The sequence below is a fragment of the Natator depressus genome, chromosome 6 (assembly GCF_965152275.1).
Source record: "Natator depressus isolate rNatDep1 chromosome 6, rNatDep2.hap1, whole genome shotgun sequence".
Taxonomy (NCBI): Eukaryota; Metazoa; Chordata; order Testudines; family Cheloniidae; genus Natator; species Natator depressus.
The window spans coordinates 102,345,947-102,369,014 of NC_134239.1; the positions used below are offsets into that span (position 1 = coordinate 102,345,947).

General features: G+C 43.4%; 1 protein-coding gene across 1 annotated transcript in view; it reads right to left on the bottom strand.

Annotated features, from left to right (window-relative positions):
* The window catches only part of ITPK1 (inositol-tetrakisphosphate 1-kinase), a 235,079-nt gene that overhangs the window by 68,366 nt on the left and 143,645 nt on the right, over positions 1 to 23,068 (bottom strand). The window contains exon 4 of the mRNA XM_074956145.1: positions 21,625 to 21,742. Within this exon, the coding sequence (XP_074812246.1) occupies positions 21,625 to 21,742 (118 nt within the window). The remainder of the gene's footprint in view (positions 1 to 21,624; positions 21,743 to 23,068) is intronic.

A 23,068-nucleotide genomic window follows, 5' to 3' on the forward strand; every position in this document is an offset into this window, starting at 1 on the left:
AAGTCTTTAAGCTTACTTGCCAGTGTCTGTTCAATAATAATTTCTATGATTAACATAACTATTAATGCAAACTGGATCAGCAGCCTTGTTTTCCCATGCCATTTAATTTCAGCATTTCCAGACGCTTCCCTGTCCCCTTTCCTTCCCCCTCCCTTTTATGGGGGGATGGGGCAGGTGGGGGAAGATCATAAGTTCAAAAGATCCAAAAAAACCTTCTTCTCAACCTAACTTCCAAAAGATACCAACCTGGGAAGGAGGGGAAAAAAGAAACAGGAGGGGAACAAAAGGTCACCGTTCTTCAAAAACATCATTCCGCATCAAAAGGCGGTGAACTCTCAGATATAGCCCACAAATGTTACTTTGAATTTAATCAACTGGATGAGAATAGTTACAGGTAAAATAGAGAATGCTTTCATCTGTTTCTCATGACACACTCCTAGTACTATAATGACAGCTCAAGGCAGTGACTGACTTATCTAAGCATGCATACTGTACTGTTCTTACTGGACATCAGAACCCCACAAGGATAAAGGGCTGTATTCAAATTGGAGCCCATAATACTCCTGCCTTTAGAGATCCGTACATTTTGTTGCTCACGTAGGACCAGTCAGCCTCCTATCGTGATTAAGGCTTTGTAAGAGTTCAAGTTAGAATACAGGCTGGCATTATAAAATGAGACTAAGAGTTAAGCGCCCAGTCCTCACAATCCAAACTCCATTAGCACTCTTTGAATATCCCAACCAAACTACTGTGTGTGCAACTGCTCTCTCCCCTGGAAACATGTATTGTATGTTTGAATGTGGCTTAGAAAGCCTCAAACCTTGGCCACATGTCCTACTGCTGGGGATCACAGAATCATAGAATAACAGAGTTGGAAGGGACCTCAGGAGGCCATCTAGTCCAACCCCCTGCCCAGAGCAGGACCAATCCCAACTAAATCATCCCAGCCAGGGCTTTGTCAAGCCTGACCTTAAAAATTTCTAAGGAAGGGGATTCCACCACCTCCCGCATTCCAGCGTTTCACCACCCTCCTAGTGAAAAAGTTTTTCCTAATATCCAACCTAAACCTCCCCCACTGCAACTTGAGACCATTACTCCTTGTCCTGTCATCTGCTATCAATGAGAATAGTCTAGATCCATCGTCTTTGGATCCACCTTTCAGGTAGTTAAAAGCAGCTATCAAATCCCCCCTCATTCTTCTCTTCTGTAGACTAAACAATCCCAGTTCCCTCAGCCTCTCCTCATAAGTCATGTGTTCCAGACCCCTAATCATTTTTGTTGCCCTTCGCTGGACTCTCTCTCCAATTTTTCCACATCCTTCTTGTAGTGTGGGGCCCCAAACTGGACACAGTACTCCAGATGAGGCCTCACCAATGTCGAATAGAGGGGAATGATCACGTCCCTCGATCTGCTGGCAATGCCCCTACCTATACACCCCAAAATGCCATTGGCCTTCTTGGCAACAAGGGCACACTGCTGACTCATATCCAGCTTCTCGTCCACTGTCACCCCAGGTCCATTTCTGCAGAACTGCTGCCTAGCCATTCGGTCCCTAGTCTGTAGCGGTGCATTGGATTCTTCTGTCCTAAGTGCAGGACTTTGCACTTGTCCTTGTTGAACCTCATCAGATTTCTTTTGGCCCAATCCTCCAATTTGTCTAGGTCCCTCTGTAACCTATCCCTACCCTCCAGCGTATCTACCACTCCTCCCAGTTTAGTGTCATCCGCAAACTTGCTGAGGGTGCAATCCACACCATCCTCCAGATCATTAATGAAGATATTGAACAAAACCGGCCCCAGGACCGACCCTTGGGGCACTCCGCTAGATACCGGCTGCCAACTAGACATTGATCACTACCCCTTGAGCCCGACGATCTAGCCAACTTTCTACCCACCTTGTAGTGCAACCATCCAGCCCATACTTCTTTAACTTGCTGGCAAGAATACTGTGGGAGACCGTGTCAAAAGCTTTGCTAAAGTTGAGGAATAACTCCTCTAAGTGCTTCAGAATTGATTCCTTGAGGACATGCTCCATGATTTTTCCGGGGACTGAGGGGAGGCTGACTGGCCTGTAGTTCCCAGGATCATCCTTCTTTCCTTTTCTTAAAGATGGGCACTACATTAGCCTTTTTCCAATCTTCCGGGACTTCCCCCGATCGCCATGAGTTTTCAAAGATAATGGCCAGTGGCTCTGCAATCACATCCACCAATTCCTTTAGCACTCTCGGATGCAACGCATCTGGCCCCATGGATTTGTGCACATCCAGTTTTTCTAAATAGTCCCGAACCACTTCTTCCTTCACAGAGGACTGGCCACCTCCTCCCCATGCTGTGCTGCCCAGTGCAGTAGTCTGGGAGCTGACCTTGTTCGTGCAGACAGAGGCAAAAAAAGCATTGAGTACATTAGCTTTTTCCACATCCTCTGTCACTAGGTTGCCTCCCTCATTTAGTAAGGGGCCCACACTTTCCTTGGCTTTCTTCTTCTTGCCAACATACCTGAAGAAACCCTTCTTCTTTCTCTTAACATCCCTTGCTAGCTGCAACTCCAGGTGTGATTTAGCCTTCCTGATTCCATTCCTACATGCCCAAGCAATATCTATATACTCATCCCTTGTCATTTGTCCAATCTTCCACTTCTTGTAAGCCTCTTTTTTGTGTTTAAGATCAGCAAGGATTTCACTGTTAAGCCAAGCTGGTCGCCTGCCATATTTACTATTCTTTCTACGCATCGGGATGGTTTGTCCCTGTAACCTCAATAAGGATTCTTTAAAATACAGCCAGCTCTGGATGGATGGAACCCCACTCAAGAGCAGAAGCCGGGCATCATAGTTAGCGCCATAACATTATAGCTGCACAAGGCACTTCACAAAAATAAAAACCACACAGGTCCCTGCCACAAGGAGTTTATGATCTTAGGAACTGAACTTGCAGCTGCACATAGAGAGATCCACTTGTGCACAGAAAGTTGTTGGATCAGGGCCTAAAGGTTGAGGATGTCCTGTAGGTGCTGAGAGCCTACAGCTCTCGCTCAAATCAGTGGGAGTTGGGGTTGCTCATTTCCTTGAAAGAGGGTGCTTGATATCTTGCAGGATAGGGTCCTAAATTAGATCAAGGCGAGAACAGGACAAGGACCTTAGTAAGAGATTCTGAGATACACTTTTGCTATATACGTATCTTGCTGACTTCAGTTTGGTTTGTTTAATAAAGATGTGTGATTGCATCAGCCTTTTACATATATTGCTTCACTGATGTTTGCAAGTTATATTTAATGTTGTAGAAATGAGATCAGTCCAGGATTCAGTTAAATACACTTTACACTTATGTAACTTCCAGAAAACGCCCTACCCAGTTCTGATTTATTTTTTTAAATGTAAAATTTAATAAGTCCATTCTGTGGTCAAATCTTTGCTGGTCTGGGGGAGGATTTCTTTTTAAATAGTTACAGTGCCTAAGCTTTGGGAAGTGACTACTGCACATGCATCCCAATGACAGTACAATACTACAGGAATTCTGCCTCACATGTCAAAATGCGTTCAAAATACTTTTCCTACTCCCAATTATGCAATTCACCCTATACTGGCAAAATAATTAGTGCTTTTACACAACAGACCCTACTACAGTCATTAATTTCTCAGATGTCAGCCCTCAAGCACTTCTACAAAAGGATTTTTTAACACCATAAACCAAAAGGTTTACAAGCTTATGCAGTGCTAACATTATGACAAAAAACAGTTATGACATTTAAGCTTAAACCTCTTTCACACATCCAGATGTCAGAGTATGACATCTATTCTCAGCACTTCATTGTTTGTCCAGGAATTAAGTGAGCCTCTCCTCAGCATTCTTCTGATTTGCCTAAATATTACAGGGATCTCAGACCAGTGGGGAAGATGATGTTAGAAAGGCCACATGATCTGAGTGAAGTGAAAACAGGAGAGAGAGCCAGGAACTCTTGCATTCTACTTTGTGCTCTGCTGCCCAACTTTGTGTGACTGTGGGCAAATCATTTAACCTCTCTGGGGCTAGTCGTTCCTATAAGCACCTGTTAAATAGGTATTACCTATAGTAAGGTTTATATAACCATTTGAAAATGCAAAGCACTGCAAGAGCAGTTATTTTTTCTGTCAGATACTGTAGGATTAAATATGAAGGGATAAAGCTGCACATGTAAAGAAATAGGCAGTCCTAACTCAGAATGTCCCTGTTTTCATTAGTTACATGTTTTTAAAAACAATGCATTTTTCTGTGTATGACCATGATTAATCTTCTACCTGGATTTTTCTGCAGCTTTACTGTCTTCCCTTGACTTTACACTATTATTACTATTTGTATTATAGTTGCACTGATAGTCTCCAACCCAGACCAGGTGCCCATTTTCTTAAGCAATGTACATACTGATAGGAAGAGGCAGTCCCTGCCTCAAAGAGCCCACCATCTAAATAGACAGGACCAACATAGGGTGGCAGAGAAAAAAGATGCACAAAGATGGGAAGTGGCTTGCTCAAGAGTCCCCACAAAAAAATAGCGATGAGGCTGTGAAGAGACTCATGGGTTCCAAGTTCCAGTCCAGTAAGATTTTGCTATTGGTTTACTGCTTTCCCGTAACATTTTAAAATCCCTTTATTCCCCTCCCTTTCCTGAGAAAGACAAACTCGCTCTACTGGAGAGAGCTCTAATCAGCATGGCCCTATATAGTTTTAATACTATGTGCCCTGAAGCCAGTAAGACCTGGATCAATACCCTTTAGATGTTACACTATGGGAATATGCAGTAAAAATAAAAAAAATAAAAAAAAAAATCCATAATACTAAACCAAAAAACAGAAGTACCTCAACAACAGTCATCTGAATGCATCCGATGAAGTGAGCTGTAGCTCAGGAAAGCTTATGCTCAAATAAATTTGTTAGTCTCTAAGGTGCTACAAGTACTCCTGTTCTTTTTGCAGATACAGACTAACACGGCTGCTACTCTGAAACCTGAAAAGACCAGTGATTTTCTAAGATGAAGAAAAGGCTACTTATACTTCAGCCTGGGTAAGCTTCCCTTGAATCCTCTATACAAACGGATTTGCTGTTACCAACTGAAAAAATAATCATTTTCCCATAAGGACTCACTAAGCTTGGAAAGCTATTAAAAATAGTGCCCTTGGACAAACTGAAATGAAAAACAAAAACTACACAAGACCCAAAAGGGAGTATGAGAGAAAGCAGACCAAAAAACAACTCCACGAGATCAGACACGCTGATTTCAACAGAGCTGTTTCGCAGTGAAATTCTGAGCAGGCTTTTTAATTTACCTTGTACTACTTGTTAGATTTTCTACATGTTAATGTCTTTATATTATTTACTTATTCTACAGAGTGAAAATACAAAAAAGAGTTAAAAAACCCCCTAAGACAGATAAAGGTTGAGACACAGGCTATTTTAACATTCTTTGATAAAGCTCAAAAGAAGGACAAACATAATGGTTAAGGTTACAGATCAACAAGCAAAATTATCAAAAGCTTCTCTTCTAAACAAAGTCCCTGGATAAATCAAGGATGTGTATGCCGAGAGAAGTTCTGTCGGTATGATTCCAGGCATATATAGATGTTAAACATGCAATTGTGATCCTGTACACCCAGACGACACCTATTTGACTCTGGACTGCAGTTCCCAAATAATCCTCTTTTTAAAACCAAGGTCGAGGTTGAAGAATAAGTCGATATCACATTCTGATGCCTTCAGTGCAGTGGTTTGAAGGATAAGAAGAAAGTGATGTATTGCATCATACTGCAATTTACACACCATACCTACTTTTCAGTTTCATTAATTCCTCAATCCCCAATTCGTTTGTAAAATAGGGGTTTCTACTGTAGGAAAAATGGTGTAACTTTCTGGCATCAACAAGCCCCAGACAGAGCAGCAGATGGGTTCACAGGTGACTCAAGCTCTTCTGATTTTTCACCCTTTTCTCCCCCCCGCCCAAAAAATTGAAATTTCAAAATTGTGAAATATTTTTAATCACCTTTAGAGATGGTTGAAAAATGGGAACCACCTTTTAACAAGAAAATTCCATTGAATGTTTTCCTGTTTTTTTTAGTTAAAATTTCATCCAAATATTGAAAATTTGAAAAATTCTGACCAGCTCTGCGGATGAGATCCCTTGAGTTACTAAGCGATTACCCCACCCCCATGCTGGAGATGTCCATAAAAGATAGGTTTGTAGAAGATTATAATTTAGAGACGCTCCCTCATAAGGGACAGTATTATGAATATAGGAATTAGGAGATATGCCTTGGAGGCAGGGGTTGGGAACACCATGTGGCTGGGTGCAGCAGTTCACCGCAGCAACTCTCCAGTTTGTTTTATTAAAGTTTTATTCCTTTCTCATTTATTTGGTTTGTTGTTTAATGAACCCCAAGATCGTAACATGGTGTCAGAAGTGCTGCATGACAAGGAAACTGCAGTCATTTTGAAGTTAACTCCTGTGTTTGCAACTGAAAGCAGAGACAAAAAGAGGCACCAGACAAGCATGTGGCGTACCAGGCACTGAGGCTTTTACATATATTTGGTGAGCACAGTTGTAGTTGACTAGATTAAGAAGGGGGTGGGGGGGAGCCAAAAAGGGATGTGTTGCAACCTCCATCCAGTCTGCAATTGTTAGGCAATGTTGCAGAGAACTGGAAAAAATTCTGACCGAGATTTGAATTGTATTCAGCAGCCAGAGAGGCAGAGGAGAAAAATGACAAAGTGAAATCAGCAATCTTTTTGCATGTTGTTGGGGAGGAAGCATTGGATATTTATAACAACTTTAAGTTTTAAGAAGGTGAAAGCATAAAGTTAAGTAAAATACTGACTAAATTTGAGAAATATTGCTTGCCAAAAAGGAACAAAACCTTTAAGAGACAATTTTTTTACATGCAGGCAAAACACTGATGACACCGTAGGATAGGACATGCCACAGAATTAAGGAAGCTCCTAGCGCCTCTACCTAGGAGCAACCGGGATAGGTTGCTGCTTGTGGGGAGCTGCCAGAGGTGAACGCCCCCTGAATCCAGCACCCCGATACCCCTCCTACGCCCCAACCCCCTGCCCCCAGCCTCCTCCTGCACCCAAACTCCCTCTCAGAGCCCAGGCCCCAACCCCCCTCCGGCACCTCAACTCCCAGTCCTGCATCCTCTCCCACACCCAAACTCCCTCTCTCTAAATTAACCGGCATTTTTCACTTACCGGCATCCCGCATCCCCCCAACATGCTGGATAAAAACGCTTTTACTGTATATAGCTCTGGTCCCTGTACTGCAGACATGGCCATAGATTTAAATGTTTAGTGGAAGTGCCCTTCCTGATCTGCATTCACTCCTTGCCAAAAATTAGCTGCTTTTCCTAGTATGTTCAATAACCTGATTTTCATAAAGGAAATGAAAAGGCTCTCCCTCGGGGTAACAATTGTGTCAGCAAAGTATACGCTGCGGAGATCAGTTGAGAGGACAGATTTCTCATATTCTCTTAGAAAACCAACGTTAAACTGAAGTTATTTCAGTACAGCAGCAATTCTGTCCTAGCATGCTCCTGCTAGCAGCCCCACATCAGCAATTAACATTTTGCTCATCCGGCTTCTCCATCTAACATATTATACAAATTATTTATAGATTTAGTCTCAATCTGCAGTTACCTAAACTATGCCATGGTGAGACACACATCAGTTGCTTCAGGAAAGCAGGCTTCAACTGCCTCACCCTCCTCCAGCAGGCAACACATTCATTCAATAACTTTCCTCATCAGGAGAAAGGCATTTGTTTCTCTCTCTCTGAAGCACGTGCTGCTAACAATGCTTAGCATTTAGGTCGCCCACTGGTGAACATCTGTTACAGGTCCCCAGCTGTGCCTGATTCCCAGAGGATACAAGTCTGTTACAGTCCCAGCAAGAGAGCTCTAGTGCAAGCTGTAGAAACTAAGCTCTGAAGATCCCTGGTTCAATCCCCGGTATGTCAGCCAAAACAGCCCTCATCACACTTAGTACTTTCAAAGGCCTATATGAATATTAGTTAATCCTCACAACACCCCCTAGGAAGTAGGCAAGTTTCATTCTCATTTTACAGATAAGGAAAATGAAGCAGGGCAACGAAGAGTCTTATTCCAAGCCACAAAGTCCAGATTAGAACTCAGAAGTGCCCGGTTCCCTGCCCCATGCTTAATCCACTATACTACTTCACAGCATCAAGGCAAATCAGGCTTGACTGTCAGGGCTTCAGGAGGCACTTGAACAATACAGCTGTTCCTGAAACTTAGGCAGGATGGCATCTGCTTTACAGTCTCTGACAGTGACCCAACACTGGTGCCACATTTCAACCCAGGGAACATGCCATGGGCTCACAAATTCCCAGGTTGTATTTTGAAATACATCTCACCCTTCATGCTAAATACAGACCCACTTGCACAATGAAGTTTTGATTCAGTGTTTGGTATCAGCTCCAGTTCACTTGTATCAAGAACTGGGTCTGCGCTGCACTCAGAGGTGTCACTGTGGTGCCGGTAGACATACCTGAGTTAGCTTTGACCCAGCTAGCTCAACCAACAATGCAGTAAAGCTGCGACAGCACAGGCTGCAAGACCCTGCCCAGGACCCTGGATAATTACTTGAGTGTGTAGCTGGTGCTGATGCAGCTTCAGAAGTATTATTATTCGAGCTAACTAGTCACACCTCTGATTGCAGCATAGACATCCCCTGAGTGATGCTGAGAAAGGCCTTTTGCCACCCTCAAAACCTTGAGGAGTTAAAATATCCCAGGCCTCATCATTAGCGTGGGACCCAGCTTATCACTAAAGGCAGCCTAGTGTACATTGCCACCTGGTCACCGCCCACACGTATGCCGACATTTTGTCACTAGGTAGTATGGATTTCACTGATAGCTGTTAGCTGGCAGTAAGAGGACCAGCTGGAACAACTGCCCAGATTGCATCCTCAAGCTGCATATGAAAGGAGCTGGAATAGCAACATTCCCTTCTGCAGGAATGCTGCTGCCGTGTCTAAAGTTAACTGTCCTTAGTAACAGCTGAGTTCTGAGCACTACCCTCCTTGTCCTGGGAGATGCAAGAGAAGCTTGCAGCTGTCAAAGCAGAGCTGCTGAAAAAAAACCAACAATCCTCACTGTGGACCAGACTTGCGGAGCAGCCATTTGCGTGAGGCATGTAAAATATCATTCATTTTTTCATCCTCCTCATGTTAATGTGGGAGAACAGATTTTGTGGTGAGGCTAGTACATCTTCATCATGATGCTACCAGGCTGTTAGAGAGGAAATTAAAGTGAGTTTAAAAAGTCACTCCAATGTCCAGAAGTTCCAAGTAAAGCCCTGTCTAAACAATGAAGTAGCATGACCTGGGTCTGATCCTTCTAACAGAACTAAAACTAAAACTCAAGCTCACTTGAGAACAACAACAAGCATAGGACCCTGCCCCACATTATTAATACCCGTCCAAAGGGCGACAGTCCTGGCCCTCCACAAAGCCTTGCTTTCTTGCATATATTTCATGTTTTATTCAACTCATTAGCCCCAAGTAAGGCTGTTAAAAAGAAAAAAATAGTTATAAGCACACAATCAAACTGGTGCATTATGGAAGAGATCAAATGGCTTACAGGTTTTCTAGCTTTGATGCTGTTACAGACTGTATTTGGCATTTCCCTTTAACTTACAGTTTGCTAATAATAAATCAATAAAATTAAAAACAAATCCCATGACACTTTTCAAAGCATAGAGGTGTCAGCTGTGGAGTCCTGGGTATACTTCAAATCTGATACAAGTAATCGTATTCTGGCTACCTAAATCTTCCTTACAGCTTTAAGCATTATTATTTTATGGGAAGAGTACTGAGAACACAGGGATTATACCAAATGAGACCAGTGGTCCATCTAGCCCAGTATTCTGCCTTCAACAGCAGCCAGTACCAGATATGTCAGAGGAAGTGCCTCTCACTCCCAGTCTCCTTAGTTTAATTAAGGGCCTCTTTGGGCTTGGCTACACTTGCAGATGTAGAGCGCTGGGAGTTAAACCAGCCTTCGGAGGCCACAGCAGGGAAAACGCTGCCGTTTGTTTACACTGTCAGTTGCAAGCGCAGTGGCGCGGCCACATTAGCAGCTCTTGCAACGCTACAGAGAGCAGTGCATTGTGGTAGCTATCCCAGTGTGCAAGTGGCTGCAGCGTGCTTTTCAAAAGGGGGTGTGTGGAGTGTGTTGTGTGTATGTGGAGGAAAGAGACAGTGTGTTTTGGGGGGCAGAGTGTGTGTTAGCATACTGTCTTGTAAGTTCAGACAGCAGCAGACCACCCTCCCGCCGCCCCCCCCCCCTCTCTCTCTCACACACACACACAAGTGCCTGCCTCGGCAGCAGCAGCATTCCACAGTAACGGTTTGCTTTGTCCTGGAGCAGAGAAGCATGCTGGATGTCAGAAATGGAGTTTTGAAAGGGGATATCCACATGCCTGCAGCCGAGTTCAAAACAATGACAAGAGTGGTCACTTGACTTCAGGGGATTATAGGATGTTTCCGGAGGCCAATCACAGCGCTGTAATGCAACACGTCGTCCACACTGACACCTGGGCATTTCAGCCAGGGTGCAGCAAGCTCTATGCTTCTTGTGGAGGTGGATTACCAGGAGTGCTCCAGCTGCAGAGTCCAGGCGCTCTAAGTGCCTTGCCAGTGTGGACACCTCAGGAGTTAGGGCGCCCGCGGGGCTGATTTAATGTGCTCTAACTTGCAAGTGTAGCCAAGCCCTTTGAGGGACTTTTCTGAAAATCCGAATAAAAATTGCCAGCTGGTTCTCCTCTAACCACTCTTTTTTTATATGTGGAAAAATGTCTAGTAGATTAGAAAAGGCTGGATACCACCCGAACAATGTGACTGAACAGTGATATTTAGCATGTGTCCTATTAGTTCTACAATAGTTCTTAATTTTTTTAAAATGGGGTAAAAGTTGTCGTTTGTTAACACACAATGCTTCACACAAAAGCTTTGCACCTTTTTGCTCCGAATCAATACACCCTGAAACATGCTCAAAGGGAGTACGTTTTGCACATCAAGTACTGCTATTCTTTGTTCTTCATGCAACATCTTGCCACTTTCATTTAGTTAAACCACATCCTGCACGGGCTATGTTTTGTTTCCATCACACAAATAAAGTAGCCTGACCTGAGCTGTAGGCGGACAGAAGTACAGAGAAAAGGGCAATCTCTACACAGCTGCGCGTGTGTGAGCATCCACGTGTACTTACAATTTCTCTGTTTTAAAAAAAATAAAAAATAAAATAAAATAAAACCCCCCCCCCCAGGATTTTTGTCACTGCTAGAAAGGGTTTCCAAGGCACTGCAGTTCTCCCCTACCCTGAGAGTAGGCAACAACTGTGGTATCTCAGATAATGTCAAAATACACCATTTTATTGGTGACTTCTGTTTAGGGATATGAGAATGTCTAAATTATATCGAAAAGGATCTTGCTGGGACAAAAGAAACCAACCCAACCCAGGAAGGATGACAAAATCATTGACCTTCCTGAAGGTTTTGTTCAGTCACCCAGGCGTAAGCCACAGAAGCCTTGATGAACATCTGACCCATCATCTGTGAAACTGCCCCTCACCCATTCTTTTTCAGCAGCTACCCTATAAACCGAAGTAGTTCAGCCAATTTTGAAGAGGCCTATGCATGAGACGGACGATCTTGCATAGCATCCAGCCTCTCCATTTTCCTGGCAAGGTCTCTGAGGAGATGGATGCTCCAGCAACATCTGCCCTCTTCCAATATCCCAGATCCTTCATAATCAGATTTCAAACCAGGACGCAATCCTACCGGACAACCTTCTTTAGCCCTGCAGAGACAACAAGCCTATAGGCATTGCTATTATACTCAGAGCTCTCTGTGGCCCTCAGCACTGTTGAGCACACAGGGCAGAGAACACATTTATCGGATACTTGGAAGTAAATGTGGCAACATTGCCCTGCAGAATGGATTGATTTAAATCACTGGTTTGAATCATGCTTTAAATCAGCAAGCAGGAAATCTGGATTTAACTCACTGATTTTAATCTTGTTCTACGTTGGTACCTTTTAGTTATTTTGCTGAAGAAAGGTTGATTTTCACTGACTGGCAAGCATTAAAACATGTTAATTTGAAACTAAATATAGATCTTACACTACATTTGGTCTTTTCTTTAAGCAGAAAGATACATTACAGCTATACACATTCATTTAAGCAATTATATAGCTTAATTTACGTTAATTCAGAGTCTTAATTTTTACATTTTTTATTCTGTTAGAAAATGGTGAAAGATGCATTTCTTAAATGGAAATTGAAATTAAATTAAAAATGCATAAAACAGCATTTTAATTAGCTCAATAAAAACTACCTTAACCATCCTGGATACATAAGAAAAGAAGTTTATCAAAACATGCCTTGCATTTAAAACTAACTGATTTATTAAAGGAAGTATAATCTGTAGTTAGTGAACTGAACTCATTGACTCAAATCACCATATCCATAACCTGCTGCCAACTGAAGGAGGCTGACAGTCGGAAAAGATTTCTACACATTTGGCTAGCAAGGCATACAGATTAAAAAGAAAACCTCAGTGCATCCAAAAGCAACATCCAAACCTTACAGTTTATTCTCAGAGCTCAGCCACCATCAATACTGCAGGGAGACAGGCGCAGGATTGGTTGACGGTTCACTGATTTCTAGTCTGAGAAATTTAGGAGACAAAATTGTAGAAGGCCTTTCCCATTTTTAGGCTCCAGACCTTTACTGGATGTGGACTGTTACTGTACTGCCAGCTTCAGAAGCACCAGTGGCCATGTAGGTGCTGGTAGGGCAAAACAGCTACCTAGCTGAACCCTACTCTTGTCTGAAAGCTACCTGTGGTCAGGTGGGGAACAGCAGCTGTGACCTTAGAAGCCTGCTCGCTCCTTTGCATGCCAGTGCCCAGAATGCTCTTCAGTTCGTGGCTGGCAGCTGAAACCAAAGGAAGCTTTGGGAGGAATATGTTAATTTTTTCTCTAAGAATTCTGAGACTTAGATAACTTCTTCACACTGGAAATAAAGATTTTTGTTATAACCATAAATAAAATAGCTCATGCATAAGGGTAATGAAGGAGACCGGAGTTCAAGACTGACCTTGGGATCCCTGCCCCTCAGTAATTTGGAGCATTCTACCAATGACACTCTCTGGCAAAATGAAGAGAAAGGAGAATGGTGAAGTCCCTATCACTATTGTGGCACCTCCCTCCTTTCCCTCACTATCTACTAGAGCAACGTTTCTCAAACGGAGGTCTCTCGAGGGGGTCCACGGGCCCTGCTGATAAACTCCTCCCCCTCAACTCCTTCCCAGTACCTCCTGCATGCTGCGGAACAGCTGCTCCCTGCCATGCAGGAGGTGCTGGGATGGAGGGGGCGGAGCGGGGATGGGGCACGCTCGGGGTAGGGGGAGGAAAGAGGCGGGGAAGAAGAGGGACAAGGGTGGAGTGGGGGCGGGAAGAGGTGGGGTGGGGGCAGGACTGGGGGTTGAGCGGGGGAATTGGGGGTCCCAAAAATTTTAAATCAAAATGCAGATCCTCGGGTTGCTAAAGTTTGAGAATTGCTGTGCTAGAGTCACATTACTGCTTGAAAGAGACTGCCAGCTCCCAGGTGCAGAGCTAGGACAAAGCTGACCACTGCTGGGAATATATAATAAATAGACTAAAAGACAGTGGTAAGTAACAGCCATTTGGACCAACTCATGAGGTAAGAGACACTTCGTCACATGCACTTGGAAGAAACAGTGGATGCACTCAGTGACTCAGATTTTAATGCTCTAACACCTAGTGTCCAAAAGCACAAAAGAAAAATAGGACATGTAATAGAATGGACAAAATTTTTAATGGTAGGTGCATCTAAATCTATATTGTGAGGGAATGCAGCCCTGTATTCACATCCTACACACTACTGTAATAATCTTTGTACAAAATATGCCTTGTAAGGTATCATTTGAAAATTAATAACGTGCTGGTCAATAATACCATGGTGAAATGTATTTCAACAATATATGTGAAGTTAAGAACATAATCTGAAATCATGACAATTGTGCTTACCAGACGAGTCTGGGAAGCTGGTAAACCTGTTTCTCAAAGACAAAGGACAAGTTCACACCCCTAGCCAGGTGTTATCAAAGCTGATGGACAATCATCTATCAAGTGGCCATTCTTTGGCATGGAAGGAGGAGAAGGGAAGAGACAAACAGATCTGCATCTTAGCAAACAGAGCTGAAAAGCAAATAGCATAACACCTCTTCCCTACCAGACTTCAAGTCTCCTTGCTTTCAGCTGGAAAGAACTCTCAGGAAAGTGCATTTAAAAGGGTGATTGAACTATAAAAGTGAGGGGCAAAAACACCCTAAGTTATCGTTTCCTAACCATCTCTCTCTTCCACCTAAGATGACAAAAGAAAAACAGCCTCTGGATTTTGGGAGCAGATTCTGACCTGAAACGTGGTCAGCTATGACACTGGGGACCTGTGGAAAAGATTTCACCTTGAAAGCAAGTTTAGTTTGTTAAATTTAGTACTAGGAAGCATTGTATCTTTATTTTTCTTGTAACCATTTCTGACTTTAATGCCTCAGTACTTGTACACACATCTCTTTGTAGTTAAAAAAAACAACCCTTGTTTTATTCTTCAATCAAAACTAATCCAACGTTGTGAACTCCATGGGTAATTCCATTTAAACTGATCAATTGTTGCATATTGACTACTTAGAGGGGCCATGGATGTAATATATCTGGACTGACCAGGAAAGGGCTGGACTGTAGAGAATGCATGTTTTGGGGGAAAAATCCAGGACTGGGAGTGTGTTGGGGTCACCCTGCATATGATAACCCAGACTGGCGTAAGCCAGAGTATGACTGGAGTGTGCTTGCCGGCTGCAGCTATCCACAGACACTTGGAGTATGACCTGAATGCTGTTTGTGAGTGACCCAGGTGCAAGTTACAACAGCAAAGCACTGTGAGGCATCCCAATGTTGCAGGGCAAGTGTGAAACAGCCCCTCACTGAACTAGATTGCATGCGAAAATGGCACACATATTTAGGGACTTAAAATAGCTGGCCTGCTTTTCAGAAGTGTTGAACGCACACAGTTCCAGAGGTGGAGGTGCTCAGCACAGAAATAAATAAAAAAAATAAAATAAACAGATCAGGCCAACTATTTAGATATCCAATTTTAGGCACCCACTTTTGAAAACACTGGACTTGTTGTCCAACCTCGTCTTCCCTTCAGCAAACTGGTCTATTAGTTGTATTACAGCAACACCTACAAACCCTAACTGAGCTCAGAGCCCCATTGTGCCAGGCAGTGTACACACACACACGGACTCAGAGACATTAAGGTCAGAAGGGACCATTATGATCCTCTAGTCTGACCTCCTGCACAATGCAGGCCACAGAATCTCACCCACCCTCTCTTGCAATAAACCTCTCACCTATGTCTGAGCTACTGAAGTCCTCAAATCGTGGTTTAAAGACTTCAAGGTGCAGAGAATCCTCCAGCAAGTGACCCGTGCCCCATGCTGCAGAGGAAGGTGAAAACCCCCCAGGGCCTCTTCCAATTTGCCCTGGAGGAAAATTCCTTCCTGATCCCAAATATGGTGATCAGCTGAACCCTGAGCATGTGGGCAAGATTCACCAGCCAGATACCCAGGAAAAGAATTCTTTGTAGTAACTCAGATCCCACCCCATCTAACATCCGTAACATAGGCTATGTCTATGCTAGGTTATACCAGGATAGCTGTATCGGCAAAGCACTGTTAGCAGGGATACAGCTATACTGGCAAAGCTGCACTTTAGCCAGTATAACTCGCTTCAGCTCCCCCAAGCTACTGCGTGTACTGGTAGGGGCAATCTCTGGCACAACTATGTCAGTAAACATCACATTTCATAACACATAGCTATGCCAGCAGAAGTCTTCCAGCTTACACAAAGCCATAATAACAAACAGAACATACCGGCAGACAAAAACGCCGAGCGATAAAGTAATTTGTGATGGTCCCAGAACCTGAGCACTGTAGAGCAGCATTTCCCAAACTCCACTGATCAACACCTCCCCCTCCCTCCCAGCGTCTCCCGCACACCGGGGAACATCTGTTCAGTGGCGTGCGGGAGATGCTGGGAGGGAGGGAGAGGAGCGGGGATGGGGCGTACTTGGGGGAGAGGGTGGAATCATGTCCAGGGCTGCTGGCCCCGCTGACCAACTCCTCCCCCAACCCCCCAGCACCCTCTGCATGCCTCAGAACAGCTGTTCCCTGGTGTGCAGGAGGCACTGGGAGGGAGGGGAAGGAGTGGGAGTGGGGCACATGTGGGGAGGGGTGGAGTGGGGGCGGGGGTTGGGCCTTAGGGGAAGGACTGGAGTGGAGTGGAGTGGGGCCTGGGGCTGAGCAGGGAATTTGGGGGTCCCAAAAGATTTTAAATCAAAGTGGGGGGTCCTGGGGTTGCTGAAGTTTGAGAACTGCTGCTGTAGAGAATCCAGGCTTCCTGAGCCTCTATCTAGTATCAGATCTGTTTGATCACACTGCCCCTCTCTCTTTTGGCCATACACGAAACGTGACTGTGCAACAGGGATTCCTTTAACTGAGTCAAAGGAAGATCTGGTTTAAAAAGTTTTAGTGGGGAAAAACTAATGGTGCGCAGTATAATTTCCTAATCTTCCTAAACATGCAGAAAGCAGCACTCAAAGCAGCAGCATCTCATAACACAAAAACAACAGCACTTAAATGGTTTCAATTACATATTTGGATGGAAATGTCACAATTAAATGGTTTTATATTGTTTACAGTATCCTCAGGGAGCAGCTCCTGTACTTCAAAGGCGTACTTAAGAACCAGTTTTCTTCTCGTGTGAACTCTTTCAAAGGAGCATCATCAGGACAAATTCACCCCAAATTTAATTTTTCCAAAAACAAATGATGAGAAAAACCTAAGGTCAATAAGAATTTTTATTTTTTTTCTAAATCATATGGAAACCGTTTAAAGGAACAACAACACGTGTCCTGTACTATTTGCAACCCAAACATTGCCCAAGAGAAACTAAAAGTGAAACTGACTAGTACATTTCCATTGTCAACCCTAAGCAAAATGGAAAAAAGTAAAACAGCATAAACAGAGAATGGCATGTTTTTGTCCTTTTAAAAATTCCTTCAGTTTTAATAACTTAAGGTATTATTGGAACACAGGTAAGGATTTTTTTTCCCAAATATGATTTTTAGCTTTTAAAAGAAGCATCCCTTGAAAGGAAAACTACAATATAATGAAGACATTCTGGTTGCTAAGTCTAATCGCAAGAGCAGCAAATCACTACAAATATTTGTTAACATCTTAACTTTCTTTTTTGTTATGGTTAAGTCTTTAAAGTCTGATGCTGTGAAGGTCAGAGCTTCTCAATATGCCTCCATGAATCCAAAGGTATTTTTCATGAGGTCAACAACTGAAAGAGCAGACGCAGCTTAGATCACACAGAAGCCCTGCTGAAAATGCATTTTTCATTAAAACATGCGGCTAGTTTCCCCAAACATTGCTATCATGGGGAGAAACTCCCAGCAAGCTCATATTTTCACCAAGAAGTAATCCTTCACTGATAAGTAAAAAACCACAGCAATGCAATTGCTGAGAGAACTGAACTGCTAAACTAGCAGAACTTTTCAGTGATTTATTTCACAGTGATCTGCTGGCTACACTGAACACATGCGGGGAATGCAAACTTTTATTTTTAAAGGAGTTTGAAAAAGGTAGGAATGAGGGTTTCAAAATGAGTGAATCATTCAGTGTTTGCACGGTGAAAACAAAAAAGGAACAGGAAAGAGCTCAGCCTGTGACCTATTTCTAATAAAAAAACATCTCATAGTAACGAGAATTATTAGAAATGTTTCCTGCTTCAGAGAGAAACATATCCTGTTGAAACTGGAATCAGATCAATCTCTATACTTCATCCAGCAGGTTAAATCATTAATTACCTGCTAGTACATCAAGTAAAATCGGAATTTTAGGGTCTCAAAAAGAAAGATGTTCCAGAGGTTAGAGTATTAGCTTGGGACTAGGGAGACCCGGTTCAATTCTCTATTCTGCCACAAGCCTCCTGTGTGATCTTGGGCAATTTACTTCATCTCTTTATGGCTAAGTTCCCCATCTAAAAAATGGAGATAACAGTACTTTCAACACATCTGTGAGACAGGGAAGAATAAACACATTAAAGATTGTGGAGCGCTGATCTACTATGGTAATGAAGGTCAAAAAAGTATCTTAGATAGATAGAAATCTTTTCAACCAGGGCCCAGGAGTTAATCAAACAGTTCAACTTAAATATCTTTTGTTAGACACGGTCCAAGTGACTATTGATTTTGGGTGCCCAACTTGAGATACTTTAAGAGACCTGATTTTCAGCAAGTGCTGAACACCCACTACTTGAAAACATCAGGCCCCTATACGGTGTCTCAAGTTGGACACCCAAAATTACATCACTTTTGAAAATTTTGACCCTCGGTTGCAGAGCAAAGTGACCCAGCAACGTAAGCTACTTTTACAGAACCGTATAATACATCAAGAATGTGTTTACTGAGCCAGGCAGAAGCAATAGCATACCTAAAGAGGGTTTATTTGGGAATCAACAAAGCACAACATGTTCATCTTATGTTAGACACACATCAGAGTGGTGAGGGACAGAGTATGTGCTGAGAAAAAATAAACCCAGAACAAGAATAAAGCCCGCTAACCTAAATGGTGCCATTCCTCAGTTATCAAACTCCCTAAATGTCTGGAGAGTTGAAATGAATTGCAAACTGAAGGGGCAAACACTGTATTTCACTTTTAGTTGCACTAAAAGGGAGCACAGCAATTCATGCATGAAAGGAATTATTATCTATAGTTAAAACACTGGTATATAACTAGTACAAAAATTCTATAGCTCGTGGGCTTCCGTAAAAACAATGACATTTCTACTTTCATGGATATTCAATTCTTTACATTTCCTTTTACTTCCACTTCTGGGGACGCGATGCAGCCCAATACTGTGTACATCACACAGCTACCTCAGGATGCAACTGGACATCTCTAACTGTGGCAATACCTAGCTGCAGCTCAATAGTAGGACAGTCTTCTTGCAATTGCTTTCTATTTTGAAGAACCCAAATGCAGATGATGTAACTGTTAAAATCTCCATGTTATTTGCAGCTGTATCACGCTTGCCTTAAACTTTCTAAACCCTAGGGCGCAGCACAATAAACAACAGAAGAGAATAGTGAGGGAATACAGATTAGACAACCCGATTAAAGAGGAGGAAAAAAAAAAAAAGTCTCTCTGATACCGATCATAAGTGATCCACAAATTTGTGGTTCCCTGACTCAATTATTGCAAGTAGTTACAGCCAGAAATAAAGCTACATGCCCTAAAAATGCTCCTCTTAGAACAAAATGAAGCTTAGCAAAGGTCACCACGACCATATCACCACTGGTGCTCAGCTCTCAGTGCTGGGTCCCCACTCAATAGACAGTGCAGATAAAGGTCCCAGTCATGATATTCAAAGCCATCCATGAGATAAACTAAGGAAGAGTCAGACGGAGGGAAGGGGCACTGCCCACATGTGGCAGCTACGTTCCACTGAAAAAGATCAAACTGTCATCCAGGGCCAGTCAGACATTTTTAAAAAAATCAACAATTTAAATGAAAATTTTCTTCAAAATTTCAAATCTTGACTGAAAAATGGGTCAATGTGTTTGTGAACAAAGGATCCCATTTTTCTACCAGTTCTGCTGTTCATTCCCACAAGAGATAAAAATACTACCTCTTCCCACTTTCAGAACAAAACAACACACACACACACACACACACACACACACACACTAATTAAGCTATTTCTCCAACAGCCTGGAAAAGAAGAGAGTGTGTTGGAGACTGTAATTCATATTTCTATTTTTACATACTTGGGACGATTTCAGAGACCATGCTGATGATGGCCAGACAAAGTGGATACAAACTGTATGAATATAAATCCCAAATCATAAAAATACGAAAGATACCAATAGGGTAAGTTTCCGATCTGAGAATTGGGATAGCAATAGAACGACGCAAACATTAACCAGTCAAATGTCACACTGGAACAGTTCACAGAAGCAACTTTTCAACACCATAAACAACTGGCTCTTGGAACAGCTACTTCTACAGCACTCAAAAGGAGAGGCTACTCTTGACTTAATCCTAACACACAGGAGTTGGCTCAAGAGCTAACTGTAGGCTTTAGTATTCTCGTGACAAGCAGATAGATTGTACAATAATTTCAATTTACCAGTGTGCATGAAAAGAACATTTCTGCTGCTGCTCAGAGTAATAAATATGCTCCCCAACACACACACACCTTGTTTAACTTAGATCAAACCCCTATTCTCATGCTTTCAAAAACAAAAGCCTAGATTCTGGAGTACAATTCTGCTACGAAGGACTGTGTCTGCCTCTGCCCATTATTAACACTCACATACCTAACTCCAGGAACCAGCTGTTCCTTCTGCTACAAACCCACTGTGACACATGGCTAGAAAGGGTTAAACATCCTGTAAAATACATAACCCTCAAAAGACATGTGGGGAGATAATGTTTGTGTTCTTGTGTATTTACATACGTATGAGTAGGGTCGACAATGTAATCAACAGTGCCTGTCCATGCTGTATTCTGATAATTCAGAGGTCAAAAGAACATCCTAGCATTTAAATGAATTGTAAACATGGGACATCTCTGTATTCATCTCTCTTTGAAACATATAACAAATAATTTGAGAATGGTGGAGGAACAAACAAATTGCCTTATGTTAACTCTATAGCTGAGTACTAGTGATGGACCTCCTTCAAAGTCATGCTAATGACCTTTTGAACTCCAACTTGTCAAAAGACATGAAATTGTATAAAAGATCCTTGGGTCTTGATTCGGTCTTCTCAGATCTGCTTAGGCTTCATCAGGGGAAGTTTGAGTCTCAAGACTGAGGTTCCAGTTATGCTGGTACGCCCCGAGTATGATATTTGGACATTGGACTATAACCTATGAACTATTTCTAAAAGAACTCTTGGCAGCTACAAAGCTCACCATCTCTGCTATGAATCTGCACCTAAATGAACTGAATCATGTCTGTATGTATATTGATCTTTTAACCATACTCTCTTTTATTTTTTAATATATTTTAGTTTAGTTAATAAGAATTGGCTGTAGTGTGTATTTGGGTAAGATCTGGAATACTCAATAACCTGGGAGGTAACGTGTCTGATCTTTTGGGATTGGTAGAACCTTTTCTTTTATATGATGAAATAAGATTTTCAGAAATCATCATATTTGACTTACGTACCTGGATGTAGGCCTGAGGCTGGATCACTTTAAGGGAACTGTGTTATTTGGACTTGAGTAACCAGAGAGGTAATAAAGCAGCTGTTTTATGCTGGCTTGGTATATCTAAGTATTGGAATATCCACCAGCTTTTTGGGGATTGTCTGCCCCATTCTTTGCAGTTCACCCTAATTGAGTGACCACAGCTGGCTCCCCACTAGGACCCCGGTCACACCCACAATGTAAGGAACATGCTTTTCTGAAATGAAAAGTCACTGGCCTACCTTGCATGTAGGCCTCTATTCGCCGAATAAGCTCATAAGACTTGGATCGGTCCAGCAGCGTACGGATAGCAGGAAGGGGGTCCAGGATGATGGTTTCAGGGTGAGCATCAATATACTCCTGCAGAACAAACATGGAGCAAAGGCTACTGTTAGATTTGTTGGACAGCATAAAAAGCACCAAAGCATGGGGAAATAAAGAGGAGGGGAAGGTTAAGGATCCAATCAATCTGCAACAACTCCTCCGAATGAAGCTGGCACTTCGTAAATATAATTGCAGGGCATGTCTAGACTTTCTCGTCACTGGCATTGTACACTGGAATCCTGTTGAATATAAATATCATGCCAGACAGCGTTTAAGACACTGACATCCAACTGTGGACTCATCAGCCCTGCAAACTGCTCTGCAGCCACATCAGTTCAGAGAAGAGCCAGTGGCGAAGAGTCACAATAGCAGCAGAGAGTGGTACTGGCAGGAACTATTAGGAGAAAGAGGACACAGTGCTATTGGGGTCAACTTTGTAATTACACTGAATGAGCTTAAACAGCCTGTGGGCATCAGTCCACTCCGGACTGCAGATCAGAACTACATCTGCATTCTTTTACATTAGTATGACTGATCCCTTCCTGTGCTGACTGCCAAGTGAGGAGCTAGATGATAAAGGACTGAAAAAAGGTGGCAGGGCCAGGGATGTTGTTACTTCATTGAACCACAATGCAGTTTTCAAAGCAACAGCACTATGTATCCATCTTGCCACGTCCCTAAGCAAATGCTCCCCTGCCCGCTAGCTCCGAGAACACAGCAACTCCCCCAGTGAACTTCATATGTGGGGTATTGCAAAAGATGACCCGCAGCAGCGAGTCTCAGAGCCTGGGTCGACCAACTCGAGCTCGCGCCAAAGGGCTAAAAATAGCATTGTAGCGTTTGGGCTTGAGCTGGAGCCCAGGTTCTGAGACCCTCCCTCCTCGCTGGGTCTCAAAGCCCAGGCTCCACCCCAAGTCGGAACACCTACACTGCTATTTTTAGCCCAGCAGCGTGAGCCTGCGTCAGCGGACCTATGCTCTGAGCAGGGCCAGCTCTAAGGGTTTTGGTGCCCCAGGCTCAGGCGGGGCTGGGGCTCGCAGGCGGGGCTGGAAGCGGAGGGAGTGATGTCACCTTCTCCCAGCGCCTGCAGGGGCTTTCCCCCCTCCCCCGCCCAGCTGCGCAGAGAAGCCCCGAGATAAGGGATGGCACAAGGCAGAGCAGCAGCCAGTGCGCAGATGAGGCAGTGCAGCCCCGGCTCCCCGGCAGGACTCGCCCTCCCCAGGTAGCGGCTGGGCCCTGGCAGCTCAGCATCCCGGGACTGGGGCTTCCCCTTCCTGCTGCGGCTGGGGGCGCGGCGCCCTCGCCCCATCTAAGTGGCTCAGCTCCAAGAGCGCAACGGCCCCGAAAAAAAAGGCTGGCGGG